Here is an 18153-nt window from a genome sequence, read left to right as displayed (position 1 = left end):
CTCACCAGCTACAAACCCCCCAAGGGCCAAACCTCCAGAGGGAAATAAAGCCCCTCCCTCTTGCTGCTCTTGGATTCAGGCAGGTGCAGAGAAACGCCACCTTGCTCCCAAGTCCGAGTCCTCCCCCTCCCCGGTCCCCCTCCCCCCTCAATGATCCGCCTTGACCCGGGGCCGGAGGACCAGCGCCCCCTCACCTGGGCATCGCCCCCTCTTCAAAGGCGCCTCAAGTCAGGGCGGGGGGGTAGCTTTTCCTTAGCAAGCGGGGTCTGCCCGGGCCCCAAGAAGGCGCCCAGCCTCGCCGAGGAAGCGCCGGCCGCCAACTGAAGCCCTCCGCGGCCGCTCCCGCCACGGGCTGAAGAGCTCCGGTCACCCGGAATAACGCCGGGGCCAGGCTCTGCCCGGCGCTGCCCTCTGCGCAAGGGACGCCCGCCCGCCTGGCTCCCTCCCAGCGCGGCTGCCCTCCGACCCCCGTTTTCGGGACCCTGCAAGGAAGGAAGGTCCGCTTGGCTTCCCGCCGCCGCCGCTTCGGAACCCCGCCTGGCTGCCAAAGTTGCCCCGGACGCTTCCAACTTCGGTCCGGGACCCGCTTCCAACGCCAGAGCCCCGGATCCCCGGGAGAAGGGGGGAGCCTTACCCCGGTGGAAAGCCCTGGTGCGACTCCGCGAACGGCTCCTCTGCCTCTGCAGCCGCGACCTGCGGAGCAGCCGGTAATAGTACGAGGGTCTTCCGCCACTTTTCCGGCCGTTCATCGACATCTCCTCCTTCACCCACACACACACACGCGCGCACCCCGCTTTCCCCCCGCTCGGAGGGTCTCAGGAGGGCGCAGACGGGCCAGCCCCGCGGATGGGGGTCCCGAAGCCACGGGAGGGGTCCGGGAGTCCCCGAAGCGCCGCCGCCGCCCTCAGTCCAGCCATGAAGGGAGCTGCGGAGGAGAAAAGCCCGGTGCCTTCTCCGCCCCTCCCTGTCCCGCCCCGGGAAAGGCAGCATTTGAGGAACTGGGAAAGGAAGGAGGTTTGGAAAGGTTGGGGAGGGGTGGGGGGTGTGTGTGTGGGAGGAAGGAAGGAAGGCCCGGTCTGGATTCTGGCCTCGGCTGAAGGGCGCTGGGGAAGGCAGCCTCTGCCCCCCATCCTCCTTGCCAACACCCCTCCGTTGATCCCGGGGCGCGGGGAAGGGCGCCTCACCACCATCATCCCCGCTGCTCCGCCCAAAAGGGCCAGCCTTGCTCCGTCCAAAGCCCCCTCTTTCCTAGCCAAACCTGGAATGCCCCTGTTGCAACCTGCGGGCACGTTTCCTGCCAGCCTTCCCGGCCTCTGAGCCCCACCTTTTATTCCTCAAGTCACTTTCTTCCCCCCTCCCCCCAAATAGGGCGCGAGAGAGCAGGGAGGGAGGCTGCCAAAGACACAGCAAGGCTTTTTGCTGGACCAGGCTGGTCAAGCTGGGTGCCTGGAGGAGCCCACAGGAAGGGCGCAAAAGGACAGCGCTCTGTTTTCCTTTTTTTTCCTTACTAAGGTAGGCTGCTTCTGAACATGGAGGCTCGATTCACAGCTCCTGGGCTGGCCTAGGAGGAGGAAACCTTTCTGCAGCAGCAGCAGCAGATGCTGCTTGGGCCCTGGCATCGCCCAGCCTCCCTCTCTGGGCACTCCATGCCGGGTTTTTGAGCTGCCCCTAAAAGAATCCCGAGCAACTTTCTTGAAAGGCTGGGGAGCCGGTTGGCTGCATCCAGGTCAAGCCATCCGTCCTGGCTGGTGGCTGGGCCCCTGGCTGGCAGCCAGGGAGGAGGCTGAGCTGGGCGGAAGCAGCTGCCCAGGGAGCGGGAGGGCCTGGCCAGGGAGCCCCAGCTGCTGGCACCCGACATGGAAAGGGTCTCAGCCCCCCTGCCCCCCCCAAAAAGTTCCTTCAAGAAACTTCAGCCTCCTGAACTGCAGCTGTGGCTGATGGGAAGAACTCTTCCTCCTAAGGCAGCAGCCCATAATATTCTCTCCCCGTCCCAGGGCACAAGGAGTGTGGTCTCTTTCTGGGGGGGAGAGCTCTCCTCTCCAGCCCCCCCCCAGGAAGGGCTCCCCAGCCAGGATGATGACTGGGTAAGGTCCACCTCGTCTTGCAGGGCTCGGATCCTTCCCAGCTTCCCCCTCGAAGTAGGGCTCAGGTTTGGGGGAGCCCTTTGAGGCAGCTGCTCTAAAAACCCTCGTGGGGCAGAAGGAAAAAAAGGGGGAGCCCTTGTTGCCTCTAAAGTTCCCCCAAAAAGGTAAATTTGAAAACCTGCCTCTCCACCCATATCTCTCCCTCTCCCTCCCTCCCTCTCTCCCTCTCTCCTCTCCTCTCTTTCTCTCTCTTCCTCTCCCCTCTCTCTCTCTCCCTTTCTCTCTCTCTCTCTCTCTCTCTCCCTCTCTCCCTCTCCTCTTTTCTCTCTCTTCCTCTCCCTCTCTCTCTCTCTCTCTCCCCTTCTCTCTCTCTCTTCTCTCTCTCTCTCTCTCTCTCTCTCTCCTCTCTCTTCTCTCTGCTCTTTTCTCTCTCTCTCTCTCTCCTCTCTCTCTCTCTATCTCTCTGTCCCTCTGTCTGTCTCTCACACACATACATACACACAACAGCTTGGGTGTGCCTTGAATTTGTGGCAGAAAGCTTTGAGGGATCCACAAGCTTGTCACCCCAACACGTGCCCCCCTCGGCCTCTTGGGACGGCAGCCCCCAGTTTTAAAAAAGGGGGGGGGGCTGATGGAGGATCAGGTACCCTTCTGTAAGACTGGTACTTCTGAATCTGCTCTGGCATCCCTTGGAAAGCAGTGCGCAACATTAAGCGGGATTTCAGGGGTGGAAATGGGCAAAGAGACGGGGGGGAGCACAAGTGGCCCCGAGCTTGGAAAAATGAGAATTGGAGCCAGACAGGGAGGGTGGGTGGGTGGGCAACCCTCCTTCCCTCCCTGTCTGGCTCCAAATTCTCATTTTTCCAAGCAGAGGCCGCATCCTCTCCAGACCCCCCCCAAAGTCCCTGGACTGCCAGCCTCCTGGAGGGGGTCTCTGCCCAGGTGAAGAGGGTCTGGCTAAACAGACCTTTGGCCCTCCCCACTCTGCCCCACGTGGGCAAAGACATTCAGCTCCATCCAGAGTCTGTGGCTGTCAACCCAAAGTACCCCAACGGGGAGAAATCTGCTCACTCCAGGGCTGAAACTCGACCGATCCTGACAACCCTCTCTGTCCAAGATGGAAGACCAACAGGCTGAAGGGCTTCCAAAGCTCTTTGCCTTCCTTTCAGCCCCCCCTCCCTAAAACTGGCTCTCTGTAACCACCTGCCCCCCCCAAGACCCCTTCCACCTCCATCTTCATCCTCCTCTGCCCCCCAACCACATTCTCCCTGCTCTAAACGTTGGGAAAAGCAGCATCTGGTACAGATATTCCAGCGTGAACATTTCTTCCCCCCCACCCAAAGACCGCACGACAGACCTGCCCCCACTGCCCCCAGCCCCATTTTGATCTGGCATCCCATAAAAGAAAGGGGGGGGGGGAAACCACCCCTCATCTGTGAGCAATTAGTCTTCTGGCAGAGGCCGGCTGCTGCTACTCCGAAAGGAAACACTTTAAGAAAGTTTTGTTATGGCGGACTGGCCCAGACAGAGGAGGAGGAGGAGGAGGAGGAGGAGGAAGAGGAGGAGGAGGAGGGAGAAGGGTGAGGGGCCTAGATCCTCTACTTCTCATCTGGACTGGGGCACAATCCTCCTTTCTGCTTCCCTGAGTGAAAACAGATGTCTCTCTTTACCAACATTTCCCCCCCAACCCCTTTTTCCAGATTTTTGAAATAAACCCTTGAAATAATAATACCCTGGGCAGAATTTCACTCCCCTCTACAAAGGGGCTCCTTGGTAAGTCTTCAGTCTCACTCTTTTGCACCCTTGCTGGCTTATTATTTGTTTTTAAAAGAGTTTTATTTGGGTTTTCACAAAACATACCAATACAAATAAAATATCCTTTTTTTGAGAACAGCACGATCCTGGATTATCACTTCTCCATACAGACATAAACTCAGTTACATATTCATCTTATGTATTCTAATCCATATCTTATAACTCTCTTCACATTTTCTCAATAGTTTTTCCCTTCCCTTGCTTTCTGTAACCTTATTTTTTTAATTCTCTCATTCCTTTCTAAGTTCAATTACCTATCTTTTTTTCTAATTTTTCAATCTCTTTCTAATCAATATTTTTATACTTTTGTCTGTCCTGTTTACAATTTCATATTTTCTTTTCTCATAAAACAAATTTCCCCCTGTAGTTACTAGACCGGAGTGTAAACACCTTTGTATCTTTTAATTATTATCCATTCAAATCTTATTTTAAGATTTAATTTTATGCCTTTACCTTGCTGGCTTATTTTGAGCTCGAGAGTTCAGAGGGCACCTGGGCTCTCCCTTCCCAAGCCCTGGGAGTTGTTACCTGCCCAAGGCACCCCCTTCCTTGGCTGCTGCGTTCGTGCCCCGGAGGGTTGCAGCTGCATGCTTCATTCAGCATGTTCCTCACTGAGGACCTGGGCCTTGCGAGGGCTGCCCCCACCCCTTCAGAGGCAGCTGGTCAGCCAGAGGAGATCAGCCACAGAACGGGGGCCGCAAGACTGAACTCAGGCAAAAACTCTGCCATGGGCAAAGTCAACACACCAAAGCAGAAGGACCCTTTGGGAGGATAATTTATTCTCCCTTGGAATGAGGCCCCCTGCCAGAAAAATAAATTCTCCCACCTCCCCTCCACTGGATGCCCAGACGGCTGCTGCCTCTGCTGCCCTCTGGAGGAACAACTGGGTGCACACGAGGAAACCACCATCCTGGTTGGACCAACCAGGACTCTCAAGGCTCCTGCTGGAGCCCCTCAGGCCAGAGGTGGTATTCAGCAGGTTCTGACCGGGGTAGCAGAAATTTGGAGTTGTTTGGAGAACCAACACATCCCACCTCTGACTGGCCCCGTCCCCATCTCTTCTCTGCCTCCCGTTGAGACCCAGCCGATCGGCTGGGTCTCCTTTGGTTGCCCTGCACAGGAGAACGGAGCTGGAAAGCAGGTTAGTGGGTTGGGGAGGGAAGGTTTTTTTGCAGTATCCAGGAGTGGGAGGAAGGGTTACTGCAAGTTAATGGAGTGTTTACACTACAGTATCCTTCCCCTGGAGTGGGGGGGGGTGGGAATGGAGATTTTACAGTATCCTTCCCCTGCCACACCCACCAAGCCACGCCCACAGAACCGGTAGTAAAAAAAAAATTTGAATCCCACCACTGCCCCAGCCCGTAACTCTGTGGGGAAGCAGCCAACCCACGCTTTGTCCTTTGGCACGGAAAAGGAGGGATTCTCGTCTGAACAGCTGCAAAAGCCCTGTGAGGAATCCCAGGCTGAATCCACTGCCTGCCTGCCCCTCTGTGCAGACCCTCAGTCCTCCGGTGGGGAAGGGGGGGGGACAGGGATTCAGGCAGCATCCCCCCTCCCTCCGCAATGGTGCCAGGAGGCCTCTGCACTCTTGGCAGGGAGGTGAGCAGAAGGACTGGAGGCATGCTGGAGTGGGGCCCCTCTGCCAACCGAAGCAAGCCATCGGATAGCTGCGCCCGGAACCCTCCTGGGGGGAGACCCCAGGCCCCACCTGGCTGGGTCCTGGACCACCTGACATCCTGGTGCTTCATCCTGCTTCAGGGTCGATGCCCTCTGCTCCGACTCAGCCTCCTGGCAGGTGCCCTGCTTGCAACCACCAAGGGCAGTGCATGCCCCCTTCTAAGATCGTCTCCCAGCTGGGCTGGAGTTGCAGAGGGGGATTGCAGATGGGGGGGCTTGGGGAAGGGAGGGGGAGCTTCTGCCTCCCTGGTTTAAAGACCCTCTTTCCTGTTTTGTGGTCCGGGCACTTCTTGCCTTTTGTCCCTTTGGTTTTCCTTGCACGCGAGGGTGGGCACACGCATACGCTTACACCTACGGAGCAAATTCCCTGTATTCTTGATTGACAAATCCAATCAATAAAATAAAATAAACTTCATCTCTTTTTTCCCACCATTCTCTCTCCCGCAAGAAGCTATCTGAGTGATGCGTTGCTTCTAAACATGGAGGCTCCCTCGCGCTAACCTGTATAACGAGGATCGCTAGATCTCTAGATTCCACCAACCCCAGGGTTTCCACCCCCCCTCAGGAAAACCTACTTTGGTGGCAGAAGGCTTATTTTTCCACAAGGAAAGAGCTACATCCCATTCCCAGTAACGACTGACTCTGAGGGAGAGGAGGAACAACCGACAGGGAGTGGAAGTGTGGCTCCGGAGGTTGTGGAGGAGGCTGGGGAAGGGCAGAGGCCGGCTGGGCAGTCAGAGGAGGACCCAGAAGGACCCAGTCCCTTCTCCATCCTAGGGCACGCAGAGAGGAGAGGATAAGGGAGAGAAGTGGTCTACTGGGGAGGAGAGGGCCTTGATCCTCTTCATGGGCTGCAGCTGTGACAACTGAATAAGAGTTTGGACCTGCGTACTGGCAAATGCTGGAAACAAAGCTTGTTTTATTTTGGTCTGAAGTTACCTTGGTTGGCATCCTTCCAACAGACTGTGCCTTGTTATCTCCTTGAATTTGGTAAATACTTCTCTTGTTCCGTTATGGAAATTTCACCACTGTAGTTTGTTTGGGTTTTTAATTTCACCTCTATCTGCTCATTAAGTTCGGACTGTATCGCTTTCTTTTGAAGACTATTTTTGAGTCCGTTTTATCTCCAGCTGAGAATTATTGAACAGTGGGGGCCAAGTTGGAAGCATTAAAGGACATTTATTTACATTTTTGGATTTTGTTACGTTTGTGTTACGCTCCACTCCGGGTCATCACACTCCAGTGAACCCAGTCAGCAAAGGATGAGGGGGAGATGGGGGTGTGTGTGGAGAAAATGGGTGCTGGCAAAGTTCGGAAAGCCTTCAATGGTGTCTGACAGGCCAAAATGTAAAACAGGCCAAGTGAAGCATGGGTGGGATAAGAGCGATCGATCCCTCCTTCCTCATCAGCCCCAGGGTGGAGGGATGGAGGTCCAAGGGAATATCAGCCCCCTCCCCTCCCCTCCAGGGGGTCTGGAGATGGGGACCAGAGCAGAGCCCCCGTGTGGAGGAAAAAAATCGCCCTCCCCGTTTCGCCCGATTATTTTCCACACTGGGATTGCTCTCTCAGGAATTTCCAAGTGTTTAATAAACAGCGCGAACTTCAGGCAATTAATTAAGGAAATTAAAATCCAGGCAAAGAATGAAAGAACGGCTCCATCAAGTCTAACAAGGCCACGCTCAGCAGTTAGCAGATGCCTCTTGGCCTCCCATCCAGACGGGACCCTCCCCATTTCAGGGGGCTTCTCGTCCAGCTGTTCCTCTCCCCCAAAGCCCCAGCAAGGCGGAAAGACCCTGGCACTGGGCGGAGAAAGGGCCACAGGAGGAAGGAAAGGAAGAAGACGAGAGAGAGAGAGAGAGAGAGAGAGAGAGAGAGAGAGAGAGAGAGAGAGAGAGAGAGAGAGAGAGAGAGAGAGAGAGAGATGTGACTCTTAGGTGGATGCGGAGTCCAATCACAAAGCGGTTTGAGGAATTCTAGACCAGTTTCTGCCTTTCTGAAGAGCCCCCAGGCACCTTTCTGGAGGTAGGCTGCCTCTGAATGTGGAGGCTCCACAAAGAAAGCAGTTTGGAAGAGGCAGAAAGGTGATTGGCTCTTAGCCGGTGGGGGAAGAGAAATGTTGGTGGGTGGGCATGAGATTTGTTCCCGCAGGTTTATTGGCAAGCCCGCCTGAGGGAGGGTCTGCGTTTCCCCCCAAGGCTTTCGGGCCGCCATTGGCCGAACACCAATAAACTTGTTTTACACAGTGAATAAGCAACTCTGGCAGGCGATAAATCGCAAAAGTGATGTTACACACGGGGTTTCCCGCCCCCCCCCCCCACTGTCTGCAGAGTCACACTTTACTGCTTGAGCATTTGTGCAAAACAAGCCCAGCTTTCATTGCTAATAAAACATGGCATTAATTATGCGGCAGAAGAAATGGGAATATCTTGAAATGGCAACCTGCCAGCCCTCTCCCCCCCTCCCCCCGGGCTCCCCCATTCGTTCATTCACAGATTTCTTTGTCTTAACAGCAACGGAGAGAGGCGTGTTTCCAGGACGCAGCCAATATCTGAAATATTATTCCAAGAAAGAGAGAAAGAAAGAGAAAGGAAGGAAGGAAGGAAGGAAGGAAGGAAGGAAGGAAGGAAGGAAGGAAGGAAGGAAGGAAGGGAGGGAGGGAGGGAGGGAGGGAGGGAGGAAGAAAAGAAAGGAAGAAAAGAAAGGAAGGAAGACAGACAGACAGAAAGACAGAAAGAAAGACAGGAAATAAAAGAAAGGAAGGAAGGAAAGAAGGAAGAAAGACGGACAGAAAGAAAGGAAGGAAGAAAGACAGACAGATAGAAAGAAAGACAGACATGAAAGAAAGAAAGAAAAGGAAGGAAGGAAGACAGACAGACAGAAAGAAAGACAGGAAAGAAAGAAAGAAAGGAAGGAAGGAAGGAAGACAGACAGATAGAAAGAAAGACAGGAAAGGAAGAAAAGGAAGACAGACAGACAGAAAGACAGAAAGAAAGAAAGACAGGAAGGAAGGAAGACAGAAAGAAAGAAAGAGAAAGACAGGAAAGAAAGAAAAGAAAGAAAAGAAGGAAGACAGATAGAAAGAAAGATAGGAAGGAAGGAAGACAGAAAGAAAGAGAAAGAGAGACAGGAAAGAAAGAAAAGAAGGAAGACAGATAGAAAGAAAGACAGAAAGAAAGAAAGACAGGAAGGAAGGAAGACAGAAAGAAAGAGAGAGAGAAAGACAGGAAAGAAAGAAAAGAAAGAAAAGAAGGAAGACAGACAGAAAGAAAGACAGGAAGGAAGGAAGACAGACAGACAAACAGAAAGATAGAAAGAAAGACAGGAAAGAAAGAAAAGAAAGGAAGGAAGACAGACAGACAGAAAGTCAGACAGAAAGGAAAGAAAGAAAAAGCTATTATTTGCAGATGCATTAAGTGTTTCTAATAGAGTGCAGAACTAAAAATACGAAACTAGGGTCTGTTTTCTTTTCAAGCGGTTTCAAAGTCAAAGCTCCCGGCCCCCCAATGAGTTTAATTGTGCACATCAGGCACGGTTCTGATTTAATTCTGAATGAAGTGAGGGAACCATCGGCTTCAATGAACTGGCGGGGCACGACTGCATCCCAGGGGCCAGTTCCAATGGAAAACACCTCCCCCCCCACTTTTTTTTAAAAAAATGGCAACAGGGTTTGCTCTGTTGGTTGAATTTCACCTGGGAGGTGCAGGTTTGATTCCGCCCAAGGTGATAGGGCTACCTGCCCAAATGGGGAAAGGATGCAAAATTAGCCATTCAGCTTGGAGACGTGTCACCTGCAGATAATAATAACAGCTTATCTCAGTGAATCCACTGGATCAGTGGTGATCCTATGCAGATCTAGTTGGGGCTTCAAGGGAGTTTGCAACGGGGTAAGAATTTAAGAGACAGGGACCAACGCGGGAAGACAGAAATCTAGAGAGGAGGAGCTGGAAAGTGGACCCCTCTCATCCTGTTCCTCTACCTCGAAGCCCCCTACCCATCAAAGGCTAACAGGCTGACCAGGGTGACCTCTGCATGCCCACGTTGGGGGCTTGGGTCCAGCTCAACCCAACCCCCCCTCCCCCCAGCAGCTCTTTAGTTCTCCTCGGATTAGCCTGGAAGGTCACTGCTCAAGACTCAGAAGGGGGTGAGAAATTCCGTAGCAGAGGAGAGATCGGCTGGGAGGGAGGCTCAGTCCTCGCGGATCAGATAACCCCAAGTGAGGGAAAGGAACGCCGGCTGCAGCGGAGGCAGATGAGGTTAGGGGGCAGAGAAGCAAGGGAGGGGGCCCTACCCAGACCCCTGCCTCTGGGGATGATGAGCACGGACCCTCCAGGGCCCCCTTGTCTGGATTTCCTCCCTTCCCTCCCTCCCTTCTTTCTTTTCTTCCTTCCTTCCTTCCCTCCCTCCTTCTTTCTTTCCTTCTTTCCTTCCCTCCCTCCCTCCCTCCTTCTTCCTTCCTTCCTTTCCTTCCTTCTTCCTTCCTTCCCTCCCTCCTTCTTTCCTTCCTTCCCTCCCTCCCTCCTTCTTTCCTTCCTCCCTCCCTCCCTTTCTTCCCTCCTTCCTTCCCTTCCTTCTTTTCTTCCTTCCTTCCTTCCTTCCCTCCCTCCCTCCTTCCTTCCTTCCCTCCCCTCTCTCCCTCCTTCCTTCCTCCCTTTCTTCCCTCCCTCCTTCTTTCCCTCCCTCCCTCCTTCCCTCCTCCCCCCTTCCTTCTTTCATCCCTTTCTTCCCCTCCCTCCCTCCCTCCCTCTCCCTCCCTCCCTCCTCCTCCTTCCTTCCTTCCTTCCTTCCTTCCTTCCTTCCTTCCTTCCTTCCTTCCTTCCTTCCTTCCTTCCTTCCTTCCTTCCAGAAAGATTGATGACTGAATATTTCCACCAAATGCCTGGCTACCTTTACATGTTTCTAAACAGGACAAAATCGGATGGAAGAAGGACAAAGACGGCCCTTAAGACTCTTGTTGGGGAGATAAGAATGGGGAGAAAAAAAGGGAAAGGCGGAGCTCAGAGAGAGGCAGGGAGGAAGGAGATGCGTGCCATGCAATGGGGATATGCAGGTCGCCCACTCCTTCTGCTGGCTCTTTTGAAAGATGCAGGGGGCCTCAATGCTGCAGAATCTTCTTTAAAAGGAGCCTGTTTGCATGCCACGGTGTGTGTGCGTGTGTATGTGTGCACCCATGTATCCATGGGCCCTTAGCAGCTGCACATTTCTTTTCACACAACACGTGCGTTGCCAGCAGCTGAGTTTTCACTGGGGGCTCGTGCTGCTGCGCTTGCCATCAAACAAACTGGGGAGGGGGGAGGGCAGCTGTTTGGGGAGAGGAGGAGGGAGGGAAAGAAGGAAGGAAGGTGCCCGCAGTTGTGCCAGGCTGCAGACCGGGAGGGGGAGGAGGAAGCAGGAGACGCCTCACATGCCCCAAGAAATTACAAGTGTTAGAACCGGAAGTCTCCAAGATACGACAGCCCCGACAGCCCCGTTTCTGCCCACAGAGACCCCCCAGGGACGTTCTCCAAGAAGCTTTTGACTGTCAGGGAGGAGGGAGGGGGCTCACAGGGGGCATTGGGGAAACCAAATGGGACGCAGCCCGATGCCAAATAGGCAGGAGGAGGAGAGCCAGCTGGCAGCTGAGGGCGAAGAGGAGCGAGGGGCCGGCTGTGTTCTTGGCATGGGATCCTGCTGGGCACATATACCCAGGATGACCCCTCCATGCACCTTGACCCATGGAAGGTTCCCCCCCCCACACATTCCCCCACACCCACTTAGGGGCCTGGGATGGCTTGCTGTGCTATGCACACTCAGCTCATGATTTGCACCAAAGGGGTGGATTCAGCCTCCCCCACCCCCCAGTTAAAGAGGGACGTGCAAATCCAGCCTGCCAGCTTCAGCATCTCTCTCTCTCTACACACACACACACACACACACACACACATAGAGACACACACACACACACACCGCAAGTTTCTGGGCCCAGATGGATCTGCCTAAAATAGAAGGCTGGAAGACCACGTACAAATGAGCGCCAGGTCTGCAAAAGGCATTTTCTCCCCCAGCCTTTTGGTTCTCAGCCGAGATGGCAACAGCTCCTGCCTGCCTTCCTCCCACACGCAGCTTCCTTTGCCAATCTCCCCTCGGTTCTCCAGCTCGACCGCCATTTCCCCCCCTGCAGCCGTGGGGCTCTTCCTTCCTTCAAGAGGCCCACCGGTTTGCCAGCCCTCCTCCTTTGGCAGGAGCCTTGGAGCACATTCGGGGACCCGGCAGCCGCTTCAGCACAAGCCTTTGGCCAAAGGAAAACTCCCCCCCACCCCAACAGCAACACTTATAGAGGGTGGGAGCCGGACAATCTTACGGGCCTCTTTCCAAATCCTCCCAATCCCTTTGGGTCGGAAAGAAGGCCCTGTCAGCTGCTCCCAATCCAGGACTCCCTTTCTTCTCTTGCAATTTCAATGCCAGCCAGGATTCTTGTCCCAAGGAAGGAAGGAAGGAAGGCAGGAAGGGAGGGAGGGAGGGAGGGAGGGAGGAGAAGGGAGGAAGGGAGGGAGGGAAGAAAGGAAAGAAGGAAGGAAGAAAAGAAGGAAGAAAAGAAGGAAGGAGGGAGGGAAGGAAGAAAAGAAGGAAGGAGGGAAGGAAGGAAGGAAGAAGAGAAGAAAGGAAGAAAAGAAGGAAGGAGGGAAGGAAGGAAGGAAGGAGGGAAGGAAGGAAAAAAGAAGGAAGGAGGGAAGGAAGGAAGAAAGAAGAGAAGAAAGGAATAAAAGAAGGAAGGAGGGAGGGAAGGAAGGAAGGAGAGAAGGAAGGAAGAAAAGAAGGAAGAAAAGAAGGAAGGAGGGAAGGGAGGGAAGGAAGGAAGGAGGGAAGGAAGGAAGGAAGGAAAGAAGGGAGGGAGGGAGGGAAGAAAGGAAAGAAGGAAGGAAGGAGGGAAGGAAGAAAAGAAGGAAGGAGGGAAGGAAGGAAGGAAGGAAGGAGGAAGGAAGGAAGAAAAGAAGGAAGGAGGGAAGGAAGGAGGGGAGGGAAGGAAGGAAGGAGGGAGGGAAGGAAGGAAGGACATCTGAAAGGGAGCATTTTTTGAAAGACCACCCTTCCATTTATAACCTTACGATTGCACTAGGTTCTCAGCATATTTTCTACCTGCTGAACAGCTCCCAGTCGGGCCCTCACAAGCCCACGTCCTTGCTCATAACAAACCCCGCAGAAGCAAAAGCCTCTTTTAGTGCCGGACGTTAACGGCATCAGTCCTTGGCTGAGTTACTCAACCTGGCCCCTGGGATACCTGGCCCCCAGGCCAGGCCCCCAACTCCAAGCACCCTGGGAGTCCAAAATGCTTGGCCTGTCCCTCGGGATCCTTTTCCAAGCCAGCCCCGAGCAAAGCCCAGGCTGGGGGGGCTCAGCAGCTTGTTCCCCACCCCCAAAACACGAAAGAGGGGTGGGTCCCACCTAGATCAGAGCCCCTTACCCCGCGAACCGTCCTCTTGGTCCGATGGGTGATCCGGCTCCATGGCTTCTAGAAACGCAGCTGTCCGGCCGAGGTGGGTGGAGGGGAGGGTGTAGGGACCCTCAGCAGGCCAATGCAGACCCCTCTCCGGTGCTGATCCTCGGAGCAGCCAGCCGATCCACCTGATTCACAAGCTCCGGCCAGCTCCCTAAGGGGACGCCTCTCTTCCTTGGCATGGCACAGCCAGGCAGCTCTCCGGATCGGACGGTTGACCTTTGGGTCCGGCTGGCCCTTGTCCAGCCCTGAGGCCGGAGAGGCATCTCTGGCCCTCCCTGCGCCAAGCCTTCCCTTCCCTCCCAGGGGGTGGAAAGAAAGTTCCAGGGCTGCCCAGGAGGGCTGAAGAGGGGGAGGGCAAAGCAGGGAGGGGGGGCAAGGGCAGTCTCTAAAGCCCCTTTCTTTGCACCACACAAGGCGCTACAAGGAAGGGCGCTGTGAGCGAAGGAAGGTTTGGCCTCCACCAAGAACAGCCCCAGTGACCTCTGCTGCCTCTCGGGACGCCGGACCCCTCCTCCTCTGGCTCAGAAGGTCTGCAATGCCCAACGTCCAGCTGCGAATCTGTCCTCCACCAGGCCGGGAAGGAGCTGAGCTGTCCATACCTTCCCAGCCGTCCCTCTGCGCCTCCTTCCTGCAGCTCCGTCTCCGGCTTGGGTTCCTTTAGTGAGCTGCGTTGTGGCGGCTGTTGCTGCTGCCGCTGCTGCTGCTGCTACCGGCGGTGTCGGCGTGGGCTTCAGAGCTGCCCAGCCCTTGCCAAGAGCTGCGCACGTTGCTGCCTGCTCTTGGCAACCGGGCGGCAACGTGGGCCCGAATGGCTCCGGAGGCCCCCGCTAGCTCCATCCCACCTCTTCGGGAGAGATGGAGGAAGAAGCCGGCCTCTGGGCTCTCTGTGCCCTGGTGGAGAGTCCAGCTTCACAGAGGGACAGCGGAAGGTCTGCCTTGCACAGATCGAGGTCACTCAGGGGAGGGCAGCCACGTGGCCCAGTTTGGGGGGTTTGGGAGAAGAACTGGAAATGGAGACTTGGCTCGGCTCTCTCTGCTCTCCGCTGACCGGATATTCCACAAAGCTGTAAACAAGCGGCTGTTTCTGTCAAAGGCCAATCCCACACAAGCCGGCTTCCCATTAAGCCACGATTGGCACGAAGAGGGGTTTGCTGGACAAGGCTCGGCCCAGGCTCTGCAGATGAGAGTCTAGGTCAGGGGTCTCCAACCTTGGCAACTTTAAGACTTGTGGACTTCAACTCCCAGAGTACCTCAGCCAGCAAAGCTGGCTAAACCCAGCTAAACCCAACCAGCTAAACCCCGGTCTAGGTGACCAACCCTTTCTTAACAAGGCCGAGAAGCTGCAAGCCCATCTTCCGAGGAAGGCGGGTCTGGGCGTTCTCCTCCTTTGAAAGACAGCGAGCCCTTCTGGCGTTCCCGGAGCTGGCACGGCACTTCCCGTTTCAGAGCAGTCTACCTCGGTGGGCGGGCGCTGGTGCCCAGCTTTCTAACGGCTCCGGATGCCTGGCGGGATGAGGGAGCTCCTGCCTCCCCGCCCCCCCGTACAGGAGCGGAGAAAAGAGAGTGGAGGTCAATCAGGCGGCCCAAATGAGATCAAATAGCCGTGTCTTTGGCTCCGGTGGCAGCGATGGCCTGCTGGGGGGTGTGTGTGTGTGTGCAGAGGAAGCCGTTAGAAGCAGGAAAGGAAATGAACTCTCGGAGGCTGCAGAGATGCTTCTTGAGCCCCGGGAAGGGCAGGGAAGGCCCTCGGCCACTGGCCTGGGGCTCAAACACCTCCCAGCTGGCCCAGCAGCAAACCCAGGCCTCCCTGGAGGTTCAGCCTCTGCCCAGTTGGCACAGTCCCCCCCCCGCCTGCCACGGCCCGGTCTACCCCCCTTCGATGTCCCCGATGTTCCCGGTTGGCCCCATGAATGTCTCCCCGAAGCCCCCTCTCTGTCAAGGCGTGAGAGTTGCCCCCTTAAGAAGCAGGCCCCTCTTTCTCTACCTCCTCCTCCTCCTCCTCCTTCTCCTCCTCTCTCTCTGGGGTCTGTGGCTGCGATGGGGGGGGGGGGTGGCCCAGGTCAGGGCAGGGGTGCCGGTGTCCCCTTCTTCCTCACGGCCTCCCCCACGAGCCGTGGAGGGTTCTGAAGGGGGAAGGGGAGGGGCATCTAGGCCCCCCCACCCCACCCCCCCAAGGCCATCCGCTCTTGCAGGAGGCAAAGCCCTCCGTGCACAGGTTGCTTAGCAATGCGGCTGTGTGGGAAGAGTTTGGCTCGCCCCGGAGGGTTACGGGGAAATAAGGCGACCTTGCCTAACGTTTGGCAGCTCTGCCCACCTCCGTCAGCAAGTGAGATAAAGGAGCAGTGGGGCAGACGAAGAGGTGGCTTAGGGGGGAGGAGGAGGGGGCAGGAGGGAGGAGGGAAAGGGGAGGAGGGAGGAGGAGGAGGAGAGAGGGAGGAGGAAGTGGTTTCCCATGCTGGCATTTGCCCAAACCCCCCATGGCCCCCTCCCTCCGCTGCCTGCCCGAGGCTGCTGTGCCCATCATTGGGCACAATCCGGGCTTTGTCCCTTGGCCGGCCTGTCTCAGGATGCAGGAAAAGCCGGTTCTGGGTTGGTGGCAGGGGGAGCCTCACAGAGTCACGTTCAGCAGCACGCGCACACACACCCTTCCCCCGAGAAGGAGCGTGGAGGGCAGGCCCACCGGCCAGAGCCAGGGAAGCGAGGCAGCAGCAGAGGGGGGGGGCAGGAAAGGGGGCTGGGTGGAGGGCAGCCAAAGACACCCCAGCCTGGGCACTCTGCAGGGCCCCTCCTGCTGCTGCTGACCCGAAAATCCTCTCAGATGATGGCCCACCTTTTCACCCCTGGAGAGCAGGAGCCACATTTTCCACCTTGGAAGTCCCAGCTCTGCCCCTGTGGAAGTGGTGTGTCGGTCCCGGGCTTCCCAAGATAGACTACCTCTCTCTCTCTCTCTCTCTCTCTCTCTCTCTCTAAGGTGAGTTTGGGATGGCTTGCATCCATCCATGAAAGGGGTCTGAGCGCCCTCTGCTGGCACTGACAAGCATCTGGTTAAAGACGGGAAGGGAAGCTGCATGTTAAGACTTGGTTTCCATTCAGACACGCCGGCCGGACAAACCCACGGGTCCCCGTCTTCTCCTTCTTGCATTTCCCTGAGTGCAACATTGTGCAAACATCGACCTTAAAACAAGGAAGGGGCTTAGTCACCACGGCAAACAATAAAGAAAGCCAAGTTGGGGAGAAGTCTGCTTTTCCACTGACCACTAGGGGGTGCAGCTGAAGGGGAATTGTTTTTTTTTTTTTTTTTTTTTTTTTTTTTTTTTGACAATTTTTTAAAAATAAAAAAAAAAAAAAAAAAAAATAGTGAAAAAAAGAAAAGGAGAAATAATAAAAAAAAAAAAAAAAAAAAAAAAAAAAAAAAAAAAGAAGGGAGGTGGGTGTAGGCGCCCCCCCCCCCCCCCCCCCCCCCGAAGGAAAGGAGAGGAAAATAGGAAATAAACAGATAAAATTTAAGTTTTTGGGTGTAAGAAAAAAATAAAAAAAAGAGGGAAGAAACCAACCCCCCCCCCCCCCTCCTTAGATTTAATTCCCCAATTAAATTTAAGTTGGTATACATTGTTTTTTCATTTTTTTTGCCTTTTTTTTTTTTATTTTAATAATAAATATTTTTATTATATAAAAAAATAAAATAATATAAATATTTTTTTAATCAATTCACATAACCAAAAAAAAAACCAAAATTTTTTTTTTGTTTTTTTTTTGACTCTCTCTCCTCTCCCCCACCCACCCCAAAAAAAGCCCCACTGGGTTTTTGGCTTTCATTTAAACAACGGCCGTCCCTGAAATGCAGCAGTTCAAGCAAGCGGAGAGTTCGACCATCTGGGGTTTTCTTTCGCGACGGAGAACCTCTCAAAATGATCCACTTGGATCCTTGGGGCAGGACGGGGGGGGCATGGGTTGGTGGTGCCAGGAACAACAGCAGAGCCCTTCATTCCCTGCCAAGGATGACCTACATGTGGACAGCCCAGTCTCTCTCCGGACGAGGAGACCCCCCTCCCTCTCGTTTGTGGCCGTAGCAGGGAAGGAGACGGTCCTTGCCCATCGGCTAGTGAAAGGGAGGGACGCTGAGGCTCCGGCCTCAGAAGGGGGAGGGCAGGCCGAGGCCCCCAGAAGCCAAGCAAGAGGTGAGAACGTATTCACGCCCGATCTGTAAACAACTGGGTTGGGCATGGCGCCCAACTATGGCTGGTGGAGCACATTGGCCAACGACAGAAGTTCGGGTTCCCTGAGACAAGTGCCAGCAAGCCCTCCCGCCATCTCGCGATGACGCCCCAACAAGAGCTGCCGCCCTGACCTTTCGAAGTTTTGCCGCCTGTCCAAATATGAGCTACGAAAACAAAACAACTGTGTTGGCAAAAGGTCTGGACGTGCCCGCGTCTCAGTTTCACGCCAGGTTTTTTTCCCCTCGGGCAATTGTTAAGGGCTTTGGAGACACTCGGAAGGTGGCGGGCAAGAATGCCGGGAGCAGGGACAATGGGTTTCTGTTAAGCGGGAGGGCTGGTTCACCTTGGCACTCAGGTAAGCAGGATGGGATGTGAAGGGCGTGGAGAGCTGGACAGGGCTACGCTCTGGAGAGGGATGGCCGGGAACCACGAGAGGAGAGGGGAAGCCCCGGGTTAGGCCCAAGGGCAGCCCATCTCTGCCCATTCCAGGGGCCTGGATAGCAACCCTACAAGTGGGCAGCCTCTTCCTTATCAGGGGGCTCGAAGGCCATTCCTGCCCCTGAGCCACTCCAGTAACCTGCTGCCGATCAGATGCCTCCCGAAATCTCTCATGCCTGCGTTGTCCTTGCCCAGAGCCGGGCGCTCTCAGTTGGGCTGCTTCAGAACATGGAGGCTCCACGCCTCACGGGCCCAGCTTACGGGGGCGTCTTCCGGCCACCCCCATATCCCCCATGGCCCGCTCTAAAGAAATGCTGGGTCTGGATCAAAGCAGCCAGAGGGACAGAGTCCTCCATGTCAGGTTGACCTGATCTTGAGGCACCCCCGAAATACTAATAAACCCAGGAAGATCCTGGCCTGGCCAGCTCCCCTGGGACCCCTTCTCTTC

The 18153-nt window shown here is 55.2% G+C and overlaps 1 protein-coding gene across 3 annotated transcripts in view; it reads right to left on the bottom strand.

The window, feature by feature from the left end:
* The window catches only part of DAB2IP (DAB2 interacting protein), an 80222-nt gene extending 67054 nt beyond the window's left edge, over window positions 1–13168 (bottom strand). For 2 of the 3 annotated variants that reach the window (XM_087943943.1, XM_087943944.1), the window contains exon 1: window positions 635–966. In XM_087943943.1, the coding sequence (XP_087800069.1) occupies window positions 635–755 (121 nt within the window). In that variant the 5' untranslated portion in view covers window positions 756–966. Of the gene's footprint in view, window positions 1–634; window positions 967–13014 lie in introns of those variants that run through there. The other variant, XM_087943952.1, reaches the window with a different exon arrangement.
* Between the last annotated feature and the right edge of the window lie 4985 nt (window positions 13169–18153).

This window comes from Notechis scutatus, chromosome 15 (assembly GCF_049901735.1).
Source record: "Notechis scutatus isolate UNSWTSFEM ecotype Mainland chromosome 15, rNotScu1.2, whole genome shotgun sequence".
Lineage (NCBI taxonomy): Eukaryota > Metazoa > Chordata > Lepidosauria > Squamata > Elapidae > Notechis > Notechis scutatus.
The sequence above is the reverse complement of the archived record's forward strand: the minus strand, read 5'-3'. Positions and strand labels throughout refer to the sequence as shown.